General features: G+C 36.5%; 1 protein-coding gene across 1 annotated transcript in view; it reads right to left on the bottom strand.

The window, feature by feature from the left end:
* Positions 1 to 23,724, bottom strand: part of WDR44 (WD repeat domain 44) — a 98,627-nt gene that overhangs the window by 64,522 nt on the left and 10,381 nt on the right. The window contains exon 2 of the mRNA XM_002763194.6: positions 4,252 to 4,285. Coding sequence (XP_002763240.1) covers positions 4,252 to 4,285 — 34 coding nt within the window. The remainder of the gene's footprint in view (positions 1 to 4,251; positions 4,286 to 23,724) is intronic.

The following is a 23,724-nucleotide window of genomic DNA, read 5'->3' as shown; positions in this document are numbered from 1 at the left end:
TTCAATTTTTAGCAATTCATATCACAGTTACCTCCATCTGTGTTAGATAGTAGAGAGCTGTCTGTAACCCCCTTGCAGTATTTGGTTATAAGATTTCAGCTTTTTAATTTTAATAAATACTCCCAACAAAGTATTTGTATGAAAGTGATCTACACTCACAGAAATCTTCATTATTACCTACTAAAGAACATTAAGCTAAAAACATTAATTATAGAAAAATTCAGGTAACTTTTAATTTTTAGTAGTAAGGGAAGGGAATCTACTAAAGTGAAAATTAAAAAAAAACCAAAAACCAGAAATATGACTTCCACTCTTTTTGCTGATACAATTGTTTAAAAAAGTAAACAATTCTTAAATCATTATCATATCCATACTTCCATTCCTGTCGATGCTGTTCCCTTTGTTGTAGTCTTATGTCTTGACATTTTAACTGCCTCTTGACAGCTTTCTCTGCACTTTAGTCTTTTTCCTCCAAACTTTATTCCATCCTTCCACCAGTTTTCTTAATTGCCCAGCAAAAAAAAAAACCTTGGGCAACACAGCTGTAGGACATATAAAAATTGACTTTTTAAATGTCCCATTTTAGGCCTGGCACAGTGACTCATTCATGTAATCCCAATGCTTCCGGAGGCTGAGGCCAGGAGTTTCAGGCCAGTCTGGACAACCTAGCAAGACCCTGTCTCTAAGCAATAAAAATAAAATAAAATAGCTAGGTGTGGGGTTGTGAGTCTACAGTCCTAGCTACTTGGGAGTATTAGGTGGGAGGAGTCTTTGAGACAAGTAGTTTGAGGATATAGTGAGCTGTGATCATGCCACTGCATTCTAGCCTGGGTGACAAAGTGAGACCTTCAAAAAACAAAAATATCCTGATTGGGCCCAGTGGCTCATGCCTGCAATCCGAGCACTTTCGGATGCCAAGGAGGGTGGATCACTTGAGGTCATTTGAGACCAGCCTGGCCAACATGGTGAAACCCTGTCTCTAGTAAAAATACGAAAATTAGCTGGGTGTGGTGGCAGGTGCTTATAATCCCAGCTACTCAGGAGGCTGAGGCAGGAGAATGGCTTGAACCCAGGAGGAGGAGGTTGGAGTAAGCCAAGATAACACCACTGCACTCCAGTCTCACGAGAATGAGACTCCATCTTAAAACAAAACAAAAACAACAACAAAGAAAAACCCACAAAAATAATCTGCTTCAAAAGTTTAAAGATCAGAGTTCTTTTCTAAATTTTTTTAAAACTTGAGACAGAGTATCACTCTACAGCCCAGGGTGGAGTAGAGTGGCACAATCTTGGTTCACTGCAACATCAGCCTCCCAGCTCCAAGTGATTCTCCTGCCTCAGCCTCCTGAGTAGCTGGGATTACAGTTGTATACCACCAGGCCTGGCTAATTTTTGTATTTTTAGTAGAGATGGGGTTTCACCACGTTGGCCAGAATGGTCTCTAACTCCTGATCTCAGGTAATCTGCCAGCCTTGGCCTCCCAAAGTGCTGGGATTACAGGTGTGAGCCACCGCACCCAGCCTCTTTTCTAAATTAAAATTTAATTTTCTAAAATTAAATTATTTAATTTGTAATTTGTAATTGACATTAATAATGATACATATTTACAGGGTACAATGTGATGTTTCAATGCATGTACACATAGTATTATGATCAAATTGGGTAACCTGATATTCAAAGCTCATGACAATCTGGCCTTAATTTACTTTTCCAATACTCTACCACTGAAGCTTTTACACTGGTCACACTAGTCTTTCAATTCTCCTAGCAAATCCCATGATTTTGCACCTTAATTATTCCCTACCATTTCCTAACTACAATGCTTTCCCAATATTTCTCTATCAACCTATACAAACCTCTCCCAATTTTCAAAACTCAGCAAAAGTTCTATTTCCCTTTCTCTGCTATTCCAAGTAGCAGTGCTCTCATGTCAACTCTATCTTCCTCTTGCTCCTCCAAACCCCTTTTGGCACTTAACATGTCTAATCTATTTTACAAACATTGAGACCTCATAAATCACCCTCTTGTGTACATATCTCTTCCATCAGACTGTAAAATTACCAACAATCAGAACTATATCAAGCCTTTCTTTATACTAAGGTATCAATAGATATATTGTTATTCATAATATACACTCAGTACCTCAGTACAGCTTTATCATAGAATGCTACTTGGCAGTAAAAAGAAACAAACCACTGAACAACTTGGATAGATTGCGATCCTTTCAGCCAATCCCATAATGGGTATATAATTCCATATACAGAACGTTTCTCAAGTAAGAAAATTAATAGAGATGGAAAACAGATTTAGGGATGATATGGGGAAGGTGGTGGGTGTGATTATAAAGGGGTAGTACAAGGGAGATCTTTGTGATGATGAAATAGTTCTGCATCTTGATGTGATTGTTTATTACACAAACATACAGATATGATAAATTGGCGCAGACTATACACTCACATTGCCGTTCCAAATTCCTCATTTTAAAATTGTACTGTAACTAAGATATAACCACCAGGGAAATGGTGAAGAATATACAGAACTTACAGGACCTTTCTGCATTATCTTTAAAAACTTCCTGTGAATCTATAATTATTTCAAAATAAAAAGTTAAAACACTGAACAATATCCAACTTCGTATTTATTTACTAAATATGTAAACTCGTTATCTAATTTTATTCAAGTTAAGGACAATCTATAATTACTGGGGTAAAGTAAATTCTTCAAATCTATTTGTTATCATCTAAAAATATCTTAGAGCTAAATGACTTTTAAGATCTATAAGCAGAAACAGTAATCACCTATGGATATGAAGTTTGAGGGGCGGGGGATAAGAAGTGTAGGGAAAGCAACATTTCATTTGTATTTGTAAATACAAAATAATTTTTATTTAACATAGGAAAAGAATAACCTTTCTTAAGCACTCAATTTAAGAAAGAGAACATTATTATTAGTTTTCAAGTCTCTTGTGTATCCTTCTCCATTTCTATTACAATCTCTCCCCCTCAAACAATGACCAATATCCTAAATTTTGTGTTTATCATTCCCTTGTAATTCTTCACAGTTTTACCATGCTTGTATCTCTAAACAATCTATTCTCTAAACAATATATTCTTTAGTTTGGCACGCTTTTGAACTTAATACAAATGGAATGTTACGATATATTTTTTCTACGAGTAGCTCCCCCCTACTCAACAGTCTAGTGCTGAAATTCATCCATGTCACTGTATATAACTAATTCATTCACTTCTACTGCTGTAGAATAGTCCATATAAATATACCATAATTTATCAAAGAGACTGGTATCCAATGTGTATAAATAGAAGGTCGGTATACTGGAACTGAAAAAAATACAGCATGTTTGAGATTACACAATACATATGAATATACATATACACATACACAATAAATACTCTGATATAAATAGTTCTGTTTGGTGATATACTTAAAATGGCTCTCAGTGGCATAATGTCTCAATATCAAACTCCTCTGCCTGAATATAAGCTGGAATTGATTTTTATATATAGTAATGATGGTACATGAGCCCACAAGAAGTATACATGCATTTCAGTTACTGTACATTTTTGTCATGCAAGTATTAATTTTTCTTTCTTTTTGAGACAGAGTCTTGCTCTGTCACCCAGCCTGGAGTGTAATGGCAGGATCTCGGCTCAACGCAGCTTCCATCTCCTAGGTTCAAGCAATTCTCCTGCTTCAGTCTGCCAAGCAGCTGGGACTACAGGTGTGTGCCACTACACCTGGCTAATTTTTGTGTGTGTGTGTTTTTTTTAGTAGAGATGGAGTTTCACCATGTTGATTTGAACCCCTGACTCCAACTGATCCGTCCACTTCAGCCTCCCAAAGCACTGAGATTACAGGCGTGAGCCACTGCACCGGGCCAAGTATTACTTTTTCAACACACACACACACACGCACACACACACATACACACGTTCTTTTATTCTAGATATTATAAAACACACACACACACACACAACAGTGTTCTTTTATTCTAGATATTACAGACCAAATAAAAATTAGTTAAAATAAAAAAATACTTACAGTTCCTTCCTTACAGCATAATATTTAGTTTGGTATTTCTATAGTATCTATTTATACCAAGTAGGACATAATGACAATATTACTGAGCACAAAATAAGTAAAAGAAAGCAAAACCAAGAAAATGAAGAATTACATATAAACACGAAAATGATACAATTTCTAAAAACATAACTTTCAGAAGGTACAACTTACCTTGAATGTTGAAAGCCCAACTTTTCCTGGAGACCTGTTCAGAAATAAAAGTAAGGAGGTGTTGAATAGAGGAGATGAGAAGAGAAATACTTCTATACACTTATCACAGACAAGTCCACATTTAAAAAACGTGTATATATTTTAGGATTGAAAAGTCTTGTGTGCATATAGAAAACGTAGAAAACATTAAAAAGTGGAGAAGAGGCCAGGTACAGTGGCTCACGCCTGTAATCCCAGCACTTTGCGAGGCTGAGGCAGGTGGATCACCTGAGGTCAGGAGTTCAAGACCAGCTTGAACATGACAAAACTCTGCCTCCACAAAAAATACAAAAATTAGCCAGGCATGGTGGTGCATGTCTGTAATCCCAGCTACTTAGGAGGCTGAGGCAGGAGAATCACTTGAACTAGGAGGTGAAGGTTTCAGCAAGCCGAGATCATGCCACTGCACTCCAGCCCAGTCAACAGAGCGAGACTCCATCTCAAAAAGGAAAAAAAAAATGGAGAAGACCAGTCTAGTCAACAGAGTGAAACCCTGTCTCTACAAATAATTTAAAAATTATCCAGGTGTGGTGGCTATTGCCTGTAGACCCAGCTGCCTGGGAGGCTGAGGCACGAGAATCACTTTAGCCTAGTAGTTCAAGGTTGCAGTGAGCCATGATCGTGCCACTGCACTCCAGCTTGGGTGAGAGAGCAAGATCCCATCTCTTAAAAAGAGAGAGAGAGAGAGAGAGAAGACATTAAAGTGATTCATATATAATCTTATCACTTAGAGATGTGAGTATCTTTTGTCTTCATATATGTATGTGTGTGTGTGTGTGTGTGTGTGTATGTGTATATAGTTGTATATGACATACTACAACAAATATTCTTGTAAATGAAAATCTGTGCATTTCCATAATACATCTCCTTGAAATAAGTTTCTCTAGAAGTGGGATTAGAAGTCAGAAGTATACAAACTTTCCAGAATTTTGAGAAACTTTCTGAAACGCCAACCAGAACAGTTGTACCTGTTTACACTCCTACCATTCTATGGATGCCTGTTTCTTAGTACACTCACCAAAATTGTTATTTTAAAGTTTTTACCAATTTGACAGGCAAAAGTATATCTCATTGGTGTTTGAATGTATACTTCGATTTCTAGTGTAGATTAAAATTGTCATACAAATTAGATATTTACATTGCTTTTGAAGAGAGATATCATTTGTGTTCTCAGCTTTTTCTTTTCATTTTTTTTTTTAAAGACAAGAGTCCTGCTGTTGCCCAGGCTGGAGTGCAGTGGTGTGATCATGGTACACTGCAGCCTTGACCTCCTGGTCTCAAGAGATCCTCCTGCCTCAGTCTCCCAAGTAGCTGGAACTACAAGCATGCGCCACCACACCCAGCTAATATTTTGAATTTTTTTTTGTAGAGATGGCGTCTCACTATGTTGCCCCTGCTGGTCTCGAACTCTTGGGCTCAAGCAATCCTCCCACTTCAGTCTCTCAAAGTACTGAGATTACAGGAATGAGCCACTGTGCCCCGCTCTCAGCTCATTTTTCTACTGAAGCAAGACTGTTCCGAAACACAGACTACTCTGGATGTAATATATATATTTTTGAGATAGGGTCTCACTCTGTCTCAGGCTTGAGTGTAGTGACACGATCATGGCTTACTACAGCCTCAACCTCCTGGACTCAAGCAATCCTTCCACCTCAACCTCCCAAGTACTGGGACTACAAGTACATGCCACCATGCCCAGCTGATTTCTGTACCTTTTTTTATAGACAGGATTTGCCATATTGCTCAGGGGTTGTCTCGAACTTCTGGGCTCAAGCAGTCTGCTTGCCTCAGCCTCCCAGAGTGCTGAGATTACAGGAGGGAGCCACAGGGCATGGCCTGGATGTAATGATTTTTAAAAGTAATTTTCACCCCTTCCCTGGCATTTTTTTCCAAATAGGAACAGTCTGATATCTGCTTCAAAGCATAAGGCTACTTAGTATACCTTGGAGTTATGCAATAAAAAAGTTTTATATAATATACCGTTCCTAATTTTTTTTTGTAAAATCCAATGATTACATGATGCAACTTTGACTTGAAAGGTACCTTCAAGATGATCTAATCACATAGCCTCTTTTTACAGATAAAGAAACAGATTCCGAGAGATTAAGTGACTTTCCCCCAAAGTCATATTTTGGAGCACAACCAAGAGAAGCATTGAGTCCTACTAACATGTTTTTTATATGCTACATTGGGTAATGACATTTGGTAGAGGAATCCTTGACCTCTAATAAAAACTTAGTTTGATAAAAAATTACTTTTGAGTAACAGAAAATCAATCCCTTTATTCAACAAACATTTATGGGCTGGGCACAGTGGCTCACGCCTGTAATCCCAGCACTTTGGGAGGCCAAGGCAGGAGGATCACTTGATCTCAGGAGTTTGAGACCAGCCTAGGCAATATAGTGACATCCCATCTCTACAAAATAAAATAAACCAGCCAGGTGTGGGGTTGAACACCTGTAGTCTTAGCTACTTGGGAGGCTGAGGTAGGAGGATCACTTGAGCCCAGAAGCCATGAGCCATGATTGTGCCACTGCACTCTAGCCTGGGTGACAGAGTGAGACCTTGTCTCAAAACAAAAAACAAAACCAGACCCCCAAAACCAACATTTGTGAATTACCTACTATGTACCAAGACTAGAGATACAAAGATACATTAGATACAATTCTAGTTTGCAGGAGGGGGTTAGTTTGTTTAGAAAACAAAAAAAAAGTAGCTGTCATAAAATAGTACCCATTTAATTACAATGTCTGTCAACATAAATATGTGTTAACAAAGGACAATTTCCAGAAATAAAAACTTATATTGCTAACTATTTGGGTCCTCTAATGAACTTATACTGCAATGTATCAAAATCCTGTTTATCTAGAGTTCATTAGTTAGGACTGAGGTTAATCCATATTTGGTAAAAGATTCCACAAAAATGGATGTCTTAAGTAATACAAGTGCAATCAAAACAACAACAAATATTAAAAAGTAAAAATGAAAAACCTTTTTTTCTTTTTTTGAGAGGGGGTCTCACTTTGCTGCCCAAGCTGGTCTTGAACTCCTAGCCTCAAGCAATCCTCCCACCTCAGCCTCCCAAAGTGCTGGGATTACAGGCATGAACTACTGCACCTAGCCCAAAAATTCTTTAAGGGGCATAAATTTCCATGTGGTACAAATTCAGAATGCCAATCACCTGCAACAAAGGGATAAAGGCAAGAAGGGTAAGATATTTTAAAATTATGCCCCATATAAGGTAGAGAAGGGAAGAAATTTGGCCTTTCCAGCAACCCTCACACCTTGAAAAATCTGACCAGGCTTTTTAGCTGTCAAAAAAAAAGAACAGGAAACCACATTTCTTGTATGTCACTGGCTTCAAAAACAGCACTCTCTGGCTGCTGATTCATAGGATCAAAGTTACTGGCTAATTATTGACACGTATGGAAATATTCTAGATTGATTCTGGTGGGGCTTTACATATAACTGTATACAAACTATATAGAATAATTTATTATTTCCTTCTGAAGAGACAAGGAGATAGTACAATACAGGTTTTTGAGCAGATGAACCTTGCTTGGATATTGTTTCTACCATTTATCCTATGTATGATGAAATCATTTAATTTCTCCAAGCCTCAATCTCATCCTCTGCAAAAGCAGGTAAAACAATCTGTTTTATAGAACTGCTATGAGGATTAAGTGAGTGAGTACATGGGACACACAATAGTGTAGCCTCTTCAGCAGCTCTGAAATGCTCAAAGTTTCTCAAAGGCACTTTGGCAGTCTGTCAGTAGTGGGGAGCCTGAGACCAATTTCTGGAATACAGAAAAGGTTCCCTATAGCCTGTAAAACTCCAACACATTTAACAACAGAGAACATGAAAAAGCCAGATCATATTGAGCTGGTGATTAAAATGGGATCCTCCTTGCAACTGGGTGACATCACTAAATAAAAATCTAGTAACAAAAGACACTCAAGTTTGAAGCATACTTTGTTACAAAGTTGTTAAGGCCTTGGTAGGTAGGAACATTTCAAACTATTACAGTTTCAAGTCTATTAAGCCTAAAACTGTCTTTAACAGGGTAGTCTATAAGAGAATTCTTTTGTGACACATTTTTAAATCCATTTATAGAACATTAATGACTAGTTAAAAAAAAAAGGCATATTTATAACTTGCAAAGTTGACTAAAATGCTTTGTATCATGTGCCAAGATGAAAAAAGAACAATTCATTTCATCCTAAGAAGCAATAAAAACATTATTTAGTATTACCACACAAAACTTTCCTAATAAGGGCCTTGTAAAAATAATAAAACAGTGCACATTCGCACTCATAAGTAAGAGCCGAACAATGAGAACATATGGGCACAGGGAGGGGAACATCACATACGGGGGTCTGTCGTCAGGTTGGGTGTAAGGCAGGGGGACAGTATTAGGAGAAATACCTAATGTAGATGACCAGTTGATGGGTACAGCAAACCACCATGGCACAGGTATACCTATGTAACAAACCTGCACGTTTTGCACATGTATCCCAGAACTTAAAATGAAATTTAAAAAAACAGAAAATAAATAAAACAATGGCTATCATTTATTAAGGATTTGCCAAAAACTTTTAACACTTAACATTTCAGCTTCTTTGGTCCTCATAGCCCTCCTATTAGGTGGTTATATTACTTGACTCTCTTTTACAGAACAAAAAACTGGCTTGAGTCAGATTAGATCATTTACACTGTACAGCTAGTAAATAGCTGGGCCAGAATTTGACCCTAGGCAGTCTGACTCCAGAGCCCATTCTCTCAACCACTTTGCAATATTGCCTCCTCTCTGGGTAAGGATTTAAAAGATAACTATGAAAACATTGTAATTGGTGTTGTGTACGAGCACCAAACTAAAGGCAATTAGAGCTGCTTCTTAAATTGGACTAAATTGATTAAATCAAAGGCTCTGAATCCTGACCTGCCTTTAACAGCTACAATCAACATCTCATTGCCGTGGCACTGCTAGGGAATGAAATAATGAAATGTTCAACATGTAAAATTTCCAGAGAGATGAAGCTTTCGAGTGCCAAACTTTTGATAATATTTGAACTATTTTTGAATTTAAAATCTCAAAAGCAATTTGTAAGTAAGTACATGAGGAGGTTAAACATTGCAGTTTCATTACTCCTTCCCTGAAAATATATTCTTAAACAAAGGATATACAATTTTCCTTCCTAATTATGCTCAAATACTACACTATATTTTAATACACTTTAGGGACCCTAAAGTACAGATTTATTTGCCTTCACAGTAAAGAACCCTAGGCCTAGAATGTCTGTGTTTTATAGTTTTATATTTCCTTCCTCATTTAAGTGGTCACTGGTGTTTTGTTTTTTGAGAGGGAGTTTCGCTCTTGTTGCTCAGGCTGGAGTGCAATGGTGCAATCTCGGCTTACTGCAACCTCCAACCCCCAGGTTCAAGCTATTCTCCTGCCTCAGCCTCCCAAGTAGCTGGGATTACAGGCACCCACCCCCATGCCTGGCTCATTTTTGTATTTTTGGTAGAGAAGGGGTTTCACCACATTGGCCAGGCTGGTCTTGAACTCTTGACCTCAGATGATCCGCTCACCTCAGCCTCCCAAAGTGCTGGGATTACAGGGGTGAGCTACCGCACCCGGCCAGTAAGTGGTCACTTCTTAAAGAAGTCAGTCATGTGCCTGCGTTTAAAAGCTTTTTTCCCCACCGTCCTTCTCATTTGTTCTTCAAATTTGCATTGAGCTAGGAAACCAGATTTCCTTAACATGAAATTGTATGCTGAAGAATCTAGGGATCCTAAGGATCTTCCTACAAGACTTTATGTACATAACCTTATTTTGAACTTTGTGGCACTTTTTAAAAGACTGAACTATTCAGAGGCTTTTAAAATGCTTATTTCTTGTTTGCAGCTGTATCTTGAGAACTGTCATTACCACAGAGGTGGCCACCAGATAAGTGAGGTGTTATTAATCTTCAGTATCCCTAGACAACTCAACAATTCTCTGTAAATAAGTCTCTAATTTCAAAGTAGAGATAATAACAGTAGACAATTTCAGTGTTTATGTGCTTATAGAAAACAATTATTCATTTCAAGTTTGGGGATGGGAGGGAGAAATGAGCAACTAGATATCAAGAAAATTAAGTTCTACTCCTGGCTCTCCCACTAACTAGCAGAAAGATCTTAAGCAAGGGGTTTTAGAGTTCCTGTAATTTTAGAGAATTTTGTCTTAACACCTTTCATTAGTTTGAGAGTGAAGATATAATTTGCACCATGATTAATGATCTACATATTATGTCCTCTAATTTCCCTTAAATTTGAAATATATTAAACATGGATATAATCTGATACACACGCACATACCCAGAAATGTCCAATAATACTTTGCTATTATCTAGTTAACTAGAAAAATATTTTTTCCCCAGTGATAGTAGGGAGCTAAAAAAAGAAACATAGAAAAATATTTTCTCAAAATATTCTGTAGATACTAAACGGAATAAATTAAATTTATCCTTTTTACATATTAAGGTCAGTAATTTTTCCCAGAAACAGTTCAAATATCTACATAAAATAACTTTATTACACCACACACACGTGGAAAAGTTACATGTAGACATATTTGAGTACTGGTGATGTGTTCCACTTTAAAGAAAACCCGACAAATCAAAATAGGAGTTTGAAAGTTCACTTTCCTTTCCAAAGCCTTCAATATAGGACACCCTTAAATCAAGTATTTCTGATGCATTTAGTATCAATAAATCTTTAAATAATAAATATGCTACTTACAAAGTTGAACAAAAATATACCTTTCAAGAGCTAGGCTTCCTTGCTCACCTAATAGCAGAAACAAAACAAAACTCAAACTTCTAACAAATCAATTATAAATATGGTAAATCTTTAAACCAAGTGAATTAATATATTCTTCACTTTACATACTGATCTTTTTTGTGGTGAGAACATTCAAAGTTTACTCCTGGCAATTATTATTACAATCATCATGCTGTGTAATAGTTCTCCAGAACTTATTCCTCCCGTCTAACTAAAACTTTGTAGGCTTTGACCAATATTTTCCCATTTACAAGGTGCTCCCTACTCCCCGAACCCCTGGCAACCACCGTTCTACTCTCTGCTTCTATGAGTTCATCATTTTTACATTCCACATATAAGTGAGATTATTATACAGTAGTAGTCTTCCTATGCCTGGTTTATTTCACTTAACATAATGTCCTCTAGGTTCACCCATATGAACTCCACCTACCAGTTCAAGCAATTCTCCTGCGTCAGCCTCCCAAGTAGCTGGGATTACAGGCGCAGGCCACCATGCCAGCTAATTTTTTGTATTTTTAGTAGAGATGGGGTTTCACCATGCTGGCCAGGCTGCTCTCAAACTCCTGACCTAGTGATCTGCCCACCTCAGCCTCCCAAAGTGCTGGGATTACAGGTGTGAGCAACCATGCCTGGCTCTGCCACATACTTTTAAACAACCAGATCTTGCGTGAACTCAGAGCAAGAACTCATTCACTGCGAGGATAGCATCAAGACATTCATGAGGGATCTGCCCCATGACTGAAACATCTCCCACTGGGCCCACCTCCAATACTGAAGGTCACATTTCAACATGAGATTTGGAGGGGACAAAAATATGTTTTGCAAATATTTTCTCCCAATCTGTAGGTTATCTTTTCACTGTTGTTTCTTTTGCTGTGCAATTTTGTCAGACCAATTTTAGTCTGACATAATTCCATTTGTGTAGTTTTGCTTTTGTTGCCTGTGCATTTGGGGTTAAATAAAAAAAAAATCATTGCCTAGACTAATGTCAAAAACAGCAAATTTTTAATTCTGCAGCATAATTTCTGAAATTGAAGATGGTATCTATCAATGCTGCTACTGAATTTAAACATAAAAAGCAATGTCTGAAACAGCTTCAAAATAAATTCTGCTTCAAATAAGTACTGATATTGTATTTAAAAACCCACATGGCTTACAGATCAAATACTAAAATTATTTAGTGTGTCTTCCACTTAACTTTTGAATATAAAGGCAATTTTAAGATTAGTACTTTAGCAACTTCCAATATAAATAGAACATTTTAATGCATTATATCCTGTTTTCTATTGCAGTTATTTTCATGCACTAGCTTACATTTAGTTTATATTAACAAAACTCATGTTTGAATATAAAATAATTTGTTACATGCTTTCTCCAGTCCCTATTCATTTAGCATTTTAATTATAGAAATTTTTATGGCCAGGCATGTTGGCTTATGCCTATAATCCCAGCAGCACTTTGGGAGGCCGAGGCAGATAGATTGTCTGAGGTCAGGAGTTTTAGACCAGCCTGGCCAATGTGGTGAAACCCATCTCTACTAAAAAGAAAAAAAGAAAAAATAAAATTAGCCAGCCATGGCACACCTGTAGTCCCAGCTACTCGGGAATTTGAGGTAGGAGAATCGCTTGAACCTGGGAGGCAGAGGTCGCAGTGAGCTGAGATCATGCCAATGCATTCCAGCCTGGGTGACAGAGCAAGACTGCATCTCAAAAAAAAAAAAAAATCACAGAAAGTCACTATTTCAAAAAAATTTACATGGCTTCAAAGCACTGTTCTGGTAGTTTTACAAGATAGTATAGCAATTATTTTTCTTTTATAAATTCTGACCTGATTTAGTGATAACCTTCAGATACCTGAAGCAAAATTTCATAAAGTCATTACTTCCAAAGATAGGAGCCTAGTCAATGATATGATGACAATAACTGCAACTTAACCAAAAGTTGCCCACTGATTTTTTTCCATGGGAAGCAAAATCTCAAATCCTTTATAAACTCTGATGTAATAGTACTGCATTCAATACAACTGGAACAAAAAGTACAAATATGTAAGCAAAGGCAACATTTTATTAACCTTCTTAGGTGGCTACAATCTGGAACTTGCTAAACCTGACTCTCTAATTTAGTATGTTGAGAAAAGTACCCATGTACTTTAGAGAAATAAATACCAATCCAACAGAAAATATATAGCAGTAGTCTATTTTTAAAGAGATTTTGATGTAATATAACAAATGTGGTTTTTCTATCACAGTTATTCAAAGTGAGCATATTACTTACTGATGTTACCTAGTGTTAAATAAATTTACAGTAATCCTTTTCAGAATCCTAAAAGGCTTTCTAAAAAAATCAGTCAGAAGGCAAGAGTACTTTTTTTTAGTATTGAAGGAAACTTAAGAATCATTTAGACCAATTGTCTCATTTTACATGTGAGGGAAATGATGCCAGATGTTAAATTAATCCATTGATTCAACATTTACTGATGGTTTCCATGTACCAGGCATGGTCCCAGGTATTGGGTATAAAGTAGTAAACAAAACAGACATGGTCTCTGCCATCTTAGAACTTATGCTAAGACCTAGTGAAGAGTAGGACCCAAGTTTCTTTGCTGGTTCTAATAACCCATGCAGCCTCTCTACACTAATAAGTCTAATGTTCCTTATAGTTTCACACAGGTAGGTAGTCAGTCAAGTGAAACTGTGGCCCTTTAGTAAGGCCTTAATTTATCTAGAAGTACCACCACAAATTTCTCAGGGAAAGCTTGTGGGTCCCAGAGACTGAAAGGACAACATGACATCAATCTCAAAGTACAGAGCTGTAATTTTAGCTACACAATAAACTAAAGAGCTGGAATCAGGAGACCTGAGTTTTATTCCCAAGTCTGCCAGTAACAATCCACATGACTAAATATTTAGGGGGAGTTTTTCCAACATTTACTTATGGATATTTCAAACATATACAAAATTGGGATAATATTATAAACCCAAATATACAATATATTGATCATATTCAACAATGATCAATATCAGTAATTCCCTTCTATTTCTCTGCCAGATTATTTTGAAGCAAATCCCAGAAATGATTTCATTTTTAAACATAAACATTTCAGTATGCATCGAAAAAGGATAAAGATTTCTCTTTAAACATAACCACAACACTATTATAAAATTTAAGTTCCTTAGTATATACAATGTATTATATTAATAGATTATGTATATTATATATAACATGCTGTTATATAACATTCAGACTTCCCAGACGGCCTTAATTTTTTTATATTTGGTTTATGTCGATCAAATAAGGTCCATATATTACAATCAGTTGATATGTCTCTCTCAATAAATCAGCAGGTTCCCCTTCAATCTCTCTTATTTCTTGCAATTCATGTGTTAAAGAAAGTAGGTTGCTCATCCTGTAGAAATTCTCATGTCTGAATTTTGTTGACTGCATCTCCATGGTGACATGTCAGAAGAAATATTTTTTTTAAAAAACCATGCAGGAGAGATTGGAGGGATGGAATAGGTATATATCCAAGAAAAATTGCAAAAACCTGTAAGAACATTATCAGAAAGGCTAGCATTCAGAATGTGCTAAGATTTTTAAAAACATTGGAGACAAAGATTTTCTTTAATTTATACTCAGAACAAGCACAACAAAAATAAAGTGCAGGTCTACTTATATGTGGATAAGTATAAATTATTATAATGTAAAAGGGTATCTCAATTCTTTCTTTCTATTAAGATTACTGATAGTCAAACCCCAGAAAGGGAAAAACAAATTGCAGAATGAGGAAACAGAATCCCAAAGCATTCAAGGAGATAAAAGTACCTAACTATTAATGTTATAAGTGACTTCCATTCTACCCTCCCAAATTATGTCCCAGTGTATGTGAGAATTTACAGAACTCAATTTCCATCTAAAACCGTTGAAGAATCAGGGGAATGGAAGGGGATGATGTAAAGAAAACACTAATAGTCAACAGTGTAAAGCAGGTAGATGCCTAGATGCCACCAACGACAGACAGATTGATTTGATGTCAATTCCAAACAAATTTTTTAAATACTGTTTAATTGTTTAAGTGCCCTATGCAAGAGAAAAAGATATTAAGAGTCAGCAAGCATTCACAGAAGCCAATCATACAAGATTAACCTAATTTCCTTTTCTGATAGGGTTACTGGCCTAGAATATAAAAGGAATATTGTTCACAAACAAAAAAATTTGGTTTTAAGCACTAAATTTTCTACCCTACTTGATGTTCTTACTAATTTCTTGGATGAGGACACTGATAGCATATCTGCTAAATTTGCAGATAACACAAAGTTGGGAGAGACAGGTAATATACTGGCTGACACCAAATATTTCCTTTTTTTTGGATACAGGTTCTTGCTCTGCTGCCCAGGCTGGAGTGCAGTGGCACGATCATGGTTCACTTGCAGCCTCGACCTCCCAGGCTCAAGCAGTTTTTCCTCCTGGACCTCCCAAAGTGCTGGGATTACAGGCGTGGGCCACTGCAAGCAGCCACGAAAATATTTCAATGGGCTAGAACAGTATGTCAAATCTTAACAGCATGAAATGTAGTAGGGATAAATGTAAAACGCATCATGGGGGAGACACATAGCTTAACAGTAAATCATGTGAAAACATTTAGGTATTTTGGTTGATTGCTCAGACAAAGACTGTGATATGGCTGCCCAAGCTACTGTGTTTTTAGGCTGAATTTTCAGAACTATCATGTCCAGAGTGAGGGGAGTGGTAACTTCTATTCTACTTCTCATTGATAAAAGCACACTTAGGAACATCATATACTTTTTGAGATTCATTTTTAAAGGAACATTGATGAAATGGAACACATGCAAAAGAGAGAAATCAATTTGGTGAATGGTGTAGAAACTTAGTGGAATGATATAAAGAACTAAGGATGGCTAACCAGAAGAAGAAAAGGAAGAAAATTAGTTGGTTTCAAATGTTTGAAGCACCATGTAGCAGAACTGGGGCCAAGAGTAGAAATTACAAGGAAATAGGCTTTTGTTAAACCTAGCAATCTTAGTAACAACCTGAGTTTAGAGAAAGCAATGAGCTGCTTCCCTGTAAAGTATTAAAACAGAAACGGAATGATGTCCCAACAGCGATATTGCAGAAGGGTGAAACAGATACTCTCTGTGGTCTCATTTCTATTTCTAAAGTCTCAATCTCCTTAAACCTCAGTTTCTACACCTATAAAATGAAGGAGGTGTATTAGTAGAGCCTTTAGGTCCCTTCATTCAGTCAACAAATCCTTACTGGTTATCTACCAGGTGTCAGGCACTTTCAGGCACTGAAATGAAAAGGGTGAGAAAGATCCAGCCCTTGCCCAAAAAGAGGTCACAATCTGATACGTTGAGGAAAATATAACAGGTAATTTCAATATAATGTAACAATTGCCATGAGAGACAGAAGCACATGATAACTCTGAAGCACAGAAGGGCCCCTAAGTGTGTATGTAAGTGGGGGAAGGAAACATACTTGGACAGATTTTCTGGAATAGACACTCCAACCATTTCTACAAGAGAAAACGGTGTAAGACTATATAGAGAACTAGAAGTGCTTTAACACACTAAATAAATATATACTATACACTAACTTCAGCTTAATGCTCTAAACTGGCACTTGCTAAAGATGAAGTTTTCTGCTTACTGATGGATATTGTAGACTGTCATAATAGTTTTTACAAAGGAGGGGTTAGAAATCTAATTTTTAAAAATTAGTCGAGGAAAACAGAGATTCCTGATTTTTTGTTCTAGGAATCCTAATGTTTACGCCTAGCTCATCTGAATTAATCACATCATGCATGCTCCAGCTGTCTTTTTTTTTCCTTTAACTTGGTATATATTTGAACAATTAGTAATCTTTCCAAGTAAAGACAAAAACTGAAGCTTCACCACTGTAGAGAGCAAATAATAAAAATGAAATTTTCACAAACCAAAGAGTTTAATTATTTTACATGTATTACAGCAGACAAGTAATTACTCAATATGATCTTTAGCAAACTGGTAAAATTTCAGAATGCCTTTTGACCTTTTCAGATTTTGGATTTATTTTAGAAAGTATATACAGTTAAATTTTGCACACAGGCTAATTTTCTTAATGAAGTCTCTGTTTTAATTTATCTTTTAAATTATTCTGTATTTGACATGTGCAATGTGTACATGTAATTATGTAGCATAAAAAATACATCGTGTCACTTATGATGTTACCTGAGAATTAGCATTAATACCAGTGCAGTTTCTATGTGCTCTATTCCATCTGCCTGCCACTCCCTTAGAGGTAACCACTAACCCAGATTTCGTTTATTGTTCTGTTACTTTTTGTTTTCAAAATTAGTTTCATCATAAATGCATGTATCCGTAACAATATATTGTTACATTTAACAATTTTTTTCTTTTTTTTTTTTTTGGAGACAGAGTTTCACTCTTGTTGCCCAGGCTGGAGTGCAATGGTACAATCTCAGCTCACCATAATCTCCACCTCCCAGGTTCAAGCGATTCTCCTGCCTCAGCCTCCTGAGTAACTGAGATTGCAGGTGCCCACCACCATGCCTGGCTAATTTTTGTATTTTTAGTAGAGATGGGGTTTTGCCATGTTGATCAGGCTGGTCTTGAACTCCTGACCTACAGTGATCCTCCTTCCTCTGCTTCCTAAAGTGCTAGGATTACAGGCGTGAGCCACATTTTATTATTTTTGAGCTTTGAGCATTGATGCGTTTTCAAAAACAGAGTGTTGGACACTAAAATAAACACCATTGCACTAAAAAAAAAAAAAACCCACAAAACTTAGTATTCCTGTGGGAGTAAAGGTTACACTTGTCATTGAATGGTGTATTTAAGTCTCACAACTGTGCCTATATCTACTAGTCTCCTGCTTCTTCCCCATCTCGGGTTACCAGATTTAAGAACTAAAAATATAGGATGCCCAGTTTAATTCCAATTACAGATAAACAATGAATACATTTTTAGTGTGTTTATCTGAAATTGGAATTGAACTGAGTGTCCTGTACTTTATCCAGCAACTCTGCAAATACTGTATGTACAGTATTATAAAAATTCATCAAAAATGTTCAGTAAAAAGCAGGAAGGTATATAAACAGCTTCATTATTTTTGGCTTAGACTGCCCCCAGAGAAACAAGATGGCTATTCTAATACATTGACAAAATCTCTACATATGTGAATTGACTTTGAATTGACTTATAATCATTGAAACTGTCCTCAGTCAACATGTTCAAAATAAAGTTAACCTATATAGGTCAAATAACCCTCAACAGCCAACTTTCTAGATAAATGCCAATTAAAATTATATTGTCATTAAAAAGGGATTCAGTTATTACATATATACAGTCATTTAAGAATAGTTTCCTTACTTTTCAAAAAGGGTATTAGAAATATTTCAGTTATATTATTTCTCTATCAATCTAAACTCTGATGAGCTTTCTGCAATATGAAGCAGAATTTGCTTCTCAATTCCGTCAATGCATAATCTCACAATTTTCCTACAAATGAAGCACTAATAGCTCCTAGATTTGAATGGCAATTGATGTAAGTATATATTAAGAACCCATATAGATTAGATTCCCCAAATAGAAGCTATTTGCACTGTCTTACGTGGCTTACTGCAAAACTCATATTCTGAAATCAGCTACTGACATGGCCAACTATAGTAGGAATCTAACTCGGTTTTTCACAGCTTCTGCAACTGGTTTTTCTACGGGCAATTATTGGTTTTCTCCAGGCAATTATAGAACACCTTTTCCAATTTTAAATTCAGATCTTCAGCACTCACGTTATGGCCTTCAGTACTTAAAAAAATGGTGTAAGTACTTAAGTCAAGTTTTTTCCTTTTTTTTTTTTTTTTTGAGACAAGGTCTCACTCTGCTGCCCAGACTGTAGTGCAGTGTGGCATGATCTTGAGTCACTGGAACCTTCGCCCCTCAGGCTCAAGCAATCCTCCCACCTCAGCCTCCAGAGTAGCTGGGACTACAGGTGTGCACCACCATATCTGGCTAAGTTTTTTTTTTGGAAGAGATGGGATTTCGCCACATTGCCTAGGTTGGTTTCAAACTCTTGGGCTACAGAAATCTGCCTGCCTTGGCCTCCCAAAGTTCTGGGATTACAAGCATGAGCCATTGTGCCCTGCCAAGTCTGCTTTTTAAAAAGAACTTTAAATTTCTGTGGTTTCAAAGAGCCAGAGACCATAAACCATCCTACGGCTAGTTTCTCACTCATTAGCTATAGACAGATCCTTCTGCCTCTTGGGCTTGGTGTTTCTCTATCCCTTACCTGAAGATTATCTAAAAACACACAAACCCTTCTGCGAATAGGAAGGAATCACTGTGTAGACTAAATCCTCATTTGCCATCTGCTTCATATTCAACTAAACAACTATGAACTCAAAGAACCACCTCCTAAAGTACAAAAATGAAACATGAGCGCAATCTCATGCTTACCATTATTTTCAGTCTTTTCATTATACTCAATGAAAAGAATATATAAGAACAATTGAACATACAGAAAAAAATTGACTAACAAGCTCTCTTTGTCTTTTTCTGCCAGTAAGAAGCCTCACTTTTTTTTCAGGCCCTGAGCTGGGGGAAAAATGGTGGTTGGCTCTGCAGAAGCCTTTTGTCAGGTTGCAAAATTCCTAACAGATTCCTAAAGAGGTAAAAAGGAGCAATGACATGGAAGGAGGGAGTATGGAGTGAGTCAGCTAGAATAAAGCTGGTTGCTTGGGAAACATTTTCTTACATGAAAGTGACTACAAAAGGTTCACCAGGGAGTTACCCTACAGCTTGATTTTGTTTTTATCCCCTCTATCCTTTGTTATAAGGAAAATATAAAAGTGAGATGAGCTTAAGCAGTACACCAAGGAACTGAACCAAGCAGAGCAAAGAATAGCTTGCCTGTACAAAGAAGGTGCTAGGATTCTAAGGTCCTTGAGGTGAACAGGACATGAGCAAGATAAGGACGTAGCCAGTCATTAAAGTAAGCAACTAATTTAAGGGTTTTGATTTCCAAAGCCCAGCAAGTTGAAACAGTAAGATTTGATAACAAACTAAGACCAACACTGAAGTGCTAAGTCTAAACAGGGAATCAGATATATTTGATGCTCAGAAAACACTTAACAAGGACTCTTTCTTGGGCCCACTGAGGCCAGGCAGAAAAATGATGACAACAAAAAAAATGAAGCAAAAACCAAAAATAAAAACAAATAAAGCAACTAACCCTAGGTTGAACCAAAAATTAAAAACACTTCAAGTTTAAAGAAGAAACTGTTTTGCTTTGTTCTTAAATCTTGCTCTAAGTACACAGTTTTTAAAATTTGGTATGTAATACTGTACACTGGAGTTGAAATGTATATAAGCACCTTCAACCTAAAGACAGTACTACTCAAATTGAAGAAACGGCAACTAAGGGAAAAATCATCTGCTGGCCTTTCAAATCCAAATCATTTGTAACAGTACCACTCTCATTCTCACAGTCCTATTTTAAGATGACTACGAATATTTTAAGTTGACTACCAAAAGTGATAATCCCAACTAAACCTGAAAAGTCTAAAAATAGCAGGAAAAAAAGTGCTAGGCAATCATAAATTAGTCTGATTTTCCTAGTATATCCCAAAATGTCATGTAACTAGGCAGCAAAAAATAGAAATCACTCGCATTTCCTTAAAAACAAAGCAATACTGATTTACTAACAACATTCACAAAAAGCTGAGAATATAGTTATGACAATTATCTAATAGGAAATTAACTGAATCTTCAAGATGTGAATTATTACTTTTATGACCTTTTGAAAGGACATTTAAATTTTAAATACTGTGAAAGCATAGAAGAAAATATCTAAAAACAACTAATAATTATTTTATCAATGATATTAATAGAAATAGATAGTAGAAAATTTGGCATAATGGGCCTATGTCTTTTGAAAGGTTTTGTGGCAATATTTGCAAATGATCTTCAATGAATATTTATAAATGAACTTCAATGAAATCAAAGGAAACTTTGTTATGAAATATATATCTGTTCACATACAGAGTAATTACAAAACTTCAAGTGGACCTTTAAACACCTATATCTTATCGAAAATGACAACGTGATTTTTCAAAAATGATATATGTAGTGCAGTTTTATGCCATATTCCTAAAAGAACAGCTTGACAGCCTTTCGGCCAGAACTGCCATCTTCCAGTAATTTGCCAAAATGACAAACACAAAGGGAAAGAGGAGAGGCATTGGATATATGTTCTCTAGGCCTTTTAGAAAACATGGAGTTGTTCCTTTGGCCACGCATATGTGAATCTATAAGAAAGGTGATAATGTAGACATCAAGGGAATGGGTACTGTTCAAAAAGGAATGTCTCACAAATGTTATCAGGGCAAAACTGGAAGAGTCTACAATGTTACCCAGCATGCTGTTAGCATTGTTGTAAACAAACAAGTTAAGGGCAAGATTCTTGCCAAGAGAATCAATGTGTGTATTGAGCACGTCAAGCACTCTAAGAGCCGAGATAGCTTCCTGAAACACGTGAAAGAAAATGATCAGAAAAAGAAAGAAGCCAAAGAGAAAGGGACCTGGGTTCAACTGAAGCGCCAGCGTGCTCCACCCAGAGAAGCACACTGTGTGAGAACCATGGGAAGGAGCCCGAGGTGCTGGAACCTATTCCCTATGAATTCATGGCATAATAAGTGTTAAAAATATAAAAGACCTCTGGACTGTAAAAAAATACAAAAATGAACAGCTTGACAATATATTTACTGACATAAACAGAAAACCATTTTCCTGGGCCTACTCAAGAATTCCAAACTAAAAACATTCTATTCTACATGTTCACAAACCATTCCATAAATGTAAGTCCAAGGTAAGGCAGCTGTATCACAATGTCCCAATTTGTCAAAGTAGGTTAGAATAAAAGTATTATTGATGTAATTTCCAGTAAAATTGAGACAGAAACAGATAACTAAATTTATGTCTGCCTAGAGAAATCAGTATCTAATGCAATCATGCTAGATCATGGTTACTTTTGAAAAAGTAAACAAAATGTTGGGCTACAGGCTGTATTATAAAAGCTTTATCAAGTTAAAGTGCTGATTTTTTTTTGTTGTTGTTTCGAGACAGTGTTTCACTCTGTCGCCCACGCTGTAGTGTAGTGGTGTGATCTTGGCTCACTGCAACCTCTTGTCTCCCTGGTTCAAGCGATTCTCCTGCCTCGGCCTACCGAGTAGCTGGAGGAGCTCCTGTGCACCACACCATGCCCGGCTAACTTTTTGTATTTTTATTACAGATGGAGTTTCACCATCTGTAATGGCCAGGCTGATCTTGAACTCCTGACCTCAAGTGACCCACCAGCCTCGGCCTCCCAAAGTGCTGGGATTACAGGTATGATACACCGTGCTTGGCCATATTAATTTTATAAGTTACCTAAAACATTAAATGGAGTATTAATGTGTGTGTGTGTGTGTGTGTGTTTTAAGAGACTGTTGCCCAGTCTAGAATGCAGTGGTGGGATTATGGTTCACTATACCCTTGAATTCCTGGGCTCAAGTGATCCCCCCTCCCCATGTTCACCCTTCTGAGACTACAGGCAAGCACCACATCCCTGGCTAAGTTTGAAAAAGTATTTTTAGAGACAGGGTCTCACTGTGTTGGCCAGCATGCTCTCAAGTACCTGGCCTCAAGGAGTCTTCCTGCCTCAGCCTCTGGAGTAGCTGGGATTACAGGCATGAGTATACCTGGTGGGGTATTAATTTTAAAAAGTAAGTGTCAGTAACTTCTAAATAAAAATTAGCGTTCTAAAGCACCTATCCGAGGTCCCCTTTTAAAAAATTTAAATTGATAAATTCTATTACCAGTGAACTGATTACTCAGACTTCAAGATTCCTTATTTTTCTTCTTCTAAATTCACTGCTCATCACCAAAGATGAGTAGAGGAACAAAACTCAAACCAAACTATTTATTTTTGAAAATGAAAGAAAACCTACTGTTACAGTCTCTGATAAAAGTTTTGATGGGAAAGAAAGTTGTAAACTAATGACTGAACTGAGATTTTGGTGTAAGTGGTAACTTTTAATTATTCATGTTTTCCCACAATATCATGAATAATTGAAACTCAAAGATATTTCAGTAAAATTTACTATTAAGTACTTTATTTTCTAAATTTAATTTCTATGGTTTACGTACTTGAATTCCTACTTCTATATTCTTTTATATTTGTCAATGACTTGATATATATATTCTACAAAAATCTTAAATTATCTAGAATGCTTACCTACAGAAAACATTATATAGGCCAAGTTTAAGTCCCTTACTATTTATTATTAAAAATTATTCAATCTTATTTATAACTTAAATAGTAATTAATAATGATTTAAAATTGTAATCACCTAGCTGTTAGAAATGCATTTTTCCCATTAGTTTGATAGCCAATAGAGGTTTGATTGGGTGGAAAATGTTAATAACTTGCCACAAAACACATTTGAAGGGAAAGGGAAAAAGAAATGTTGTGTTTCTAGTTAGTGGCTTGTGGCCAAAAAAATGAATCAGTTATACCAAAATAAAAACAAAACACAACACAGTATTGTGGCCTAACT

Source organism: Callithrix jacchus, chromosome X, assembly GCF_049354715.1.
Source record: "Callithrix jacchus isolate 240 chromosome X, calJac240_pri, whole genome shotgun sequence".
Lineage (NCBI taxonomy): Eukaryota > Metazoa > Chordata > Mammalia > Primates > Cebidae > Callithrix > Callithrix jacchus.
Note: the sequence above shows the minus strand (reverse complement) of the source record. Positions and strands in the feature narration are given on the sequence as shown.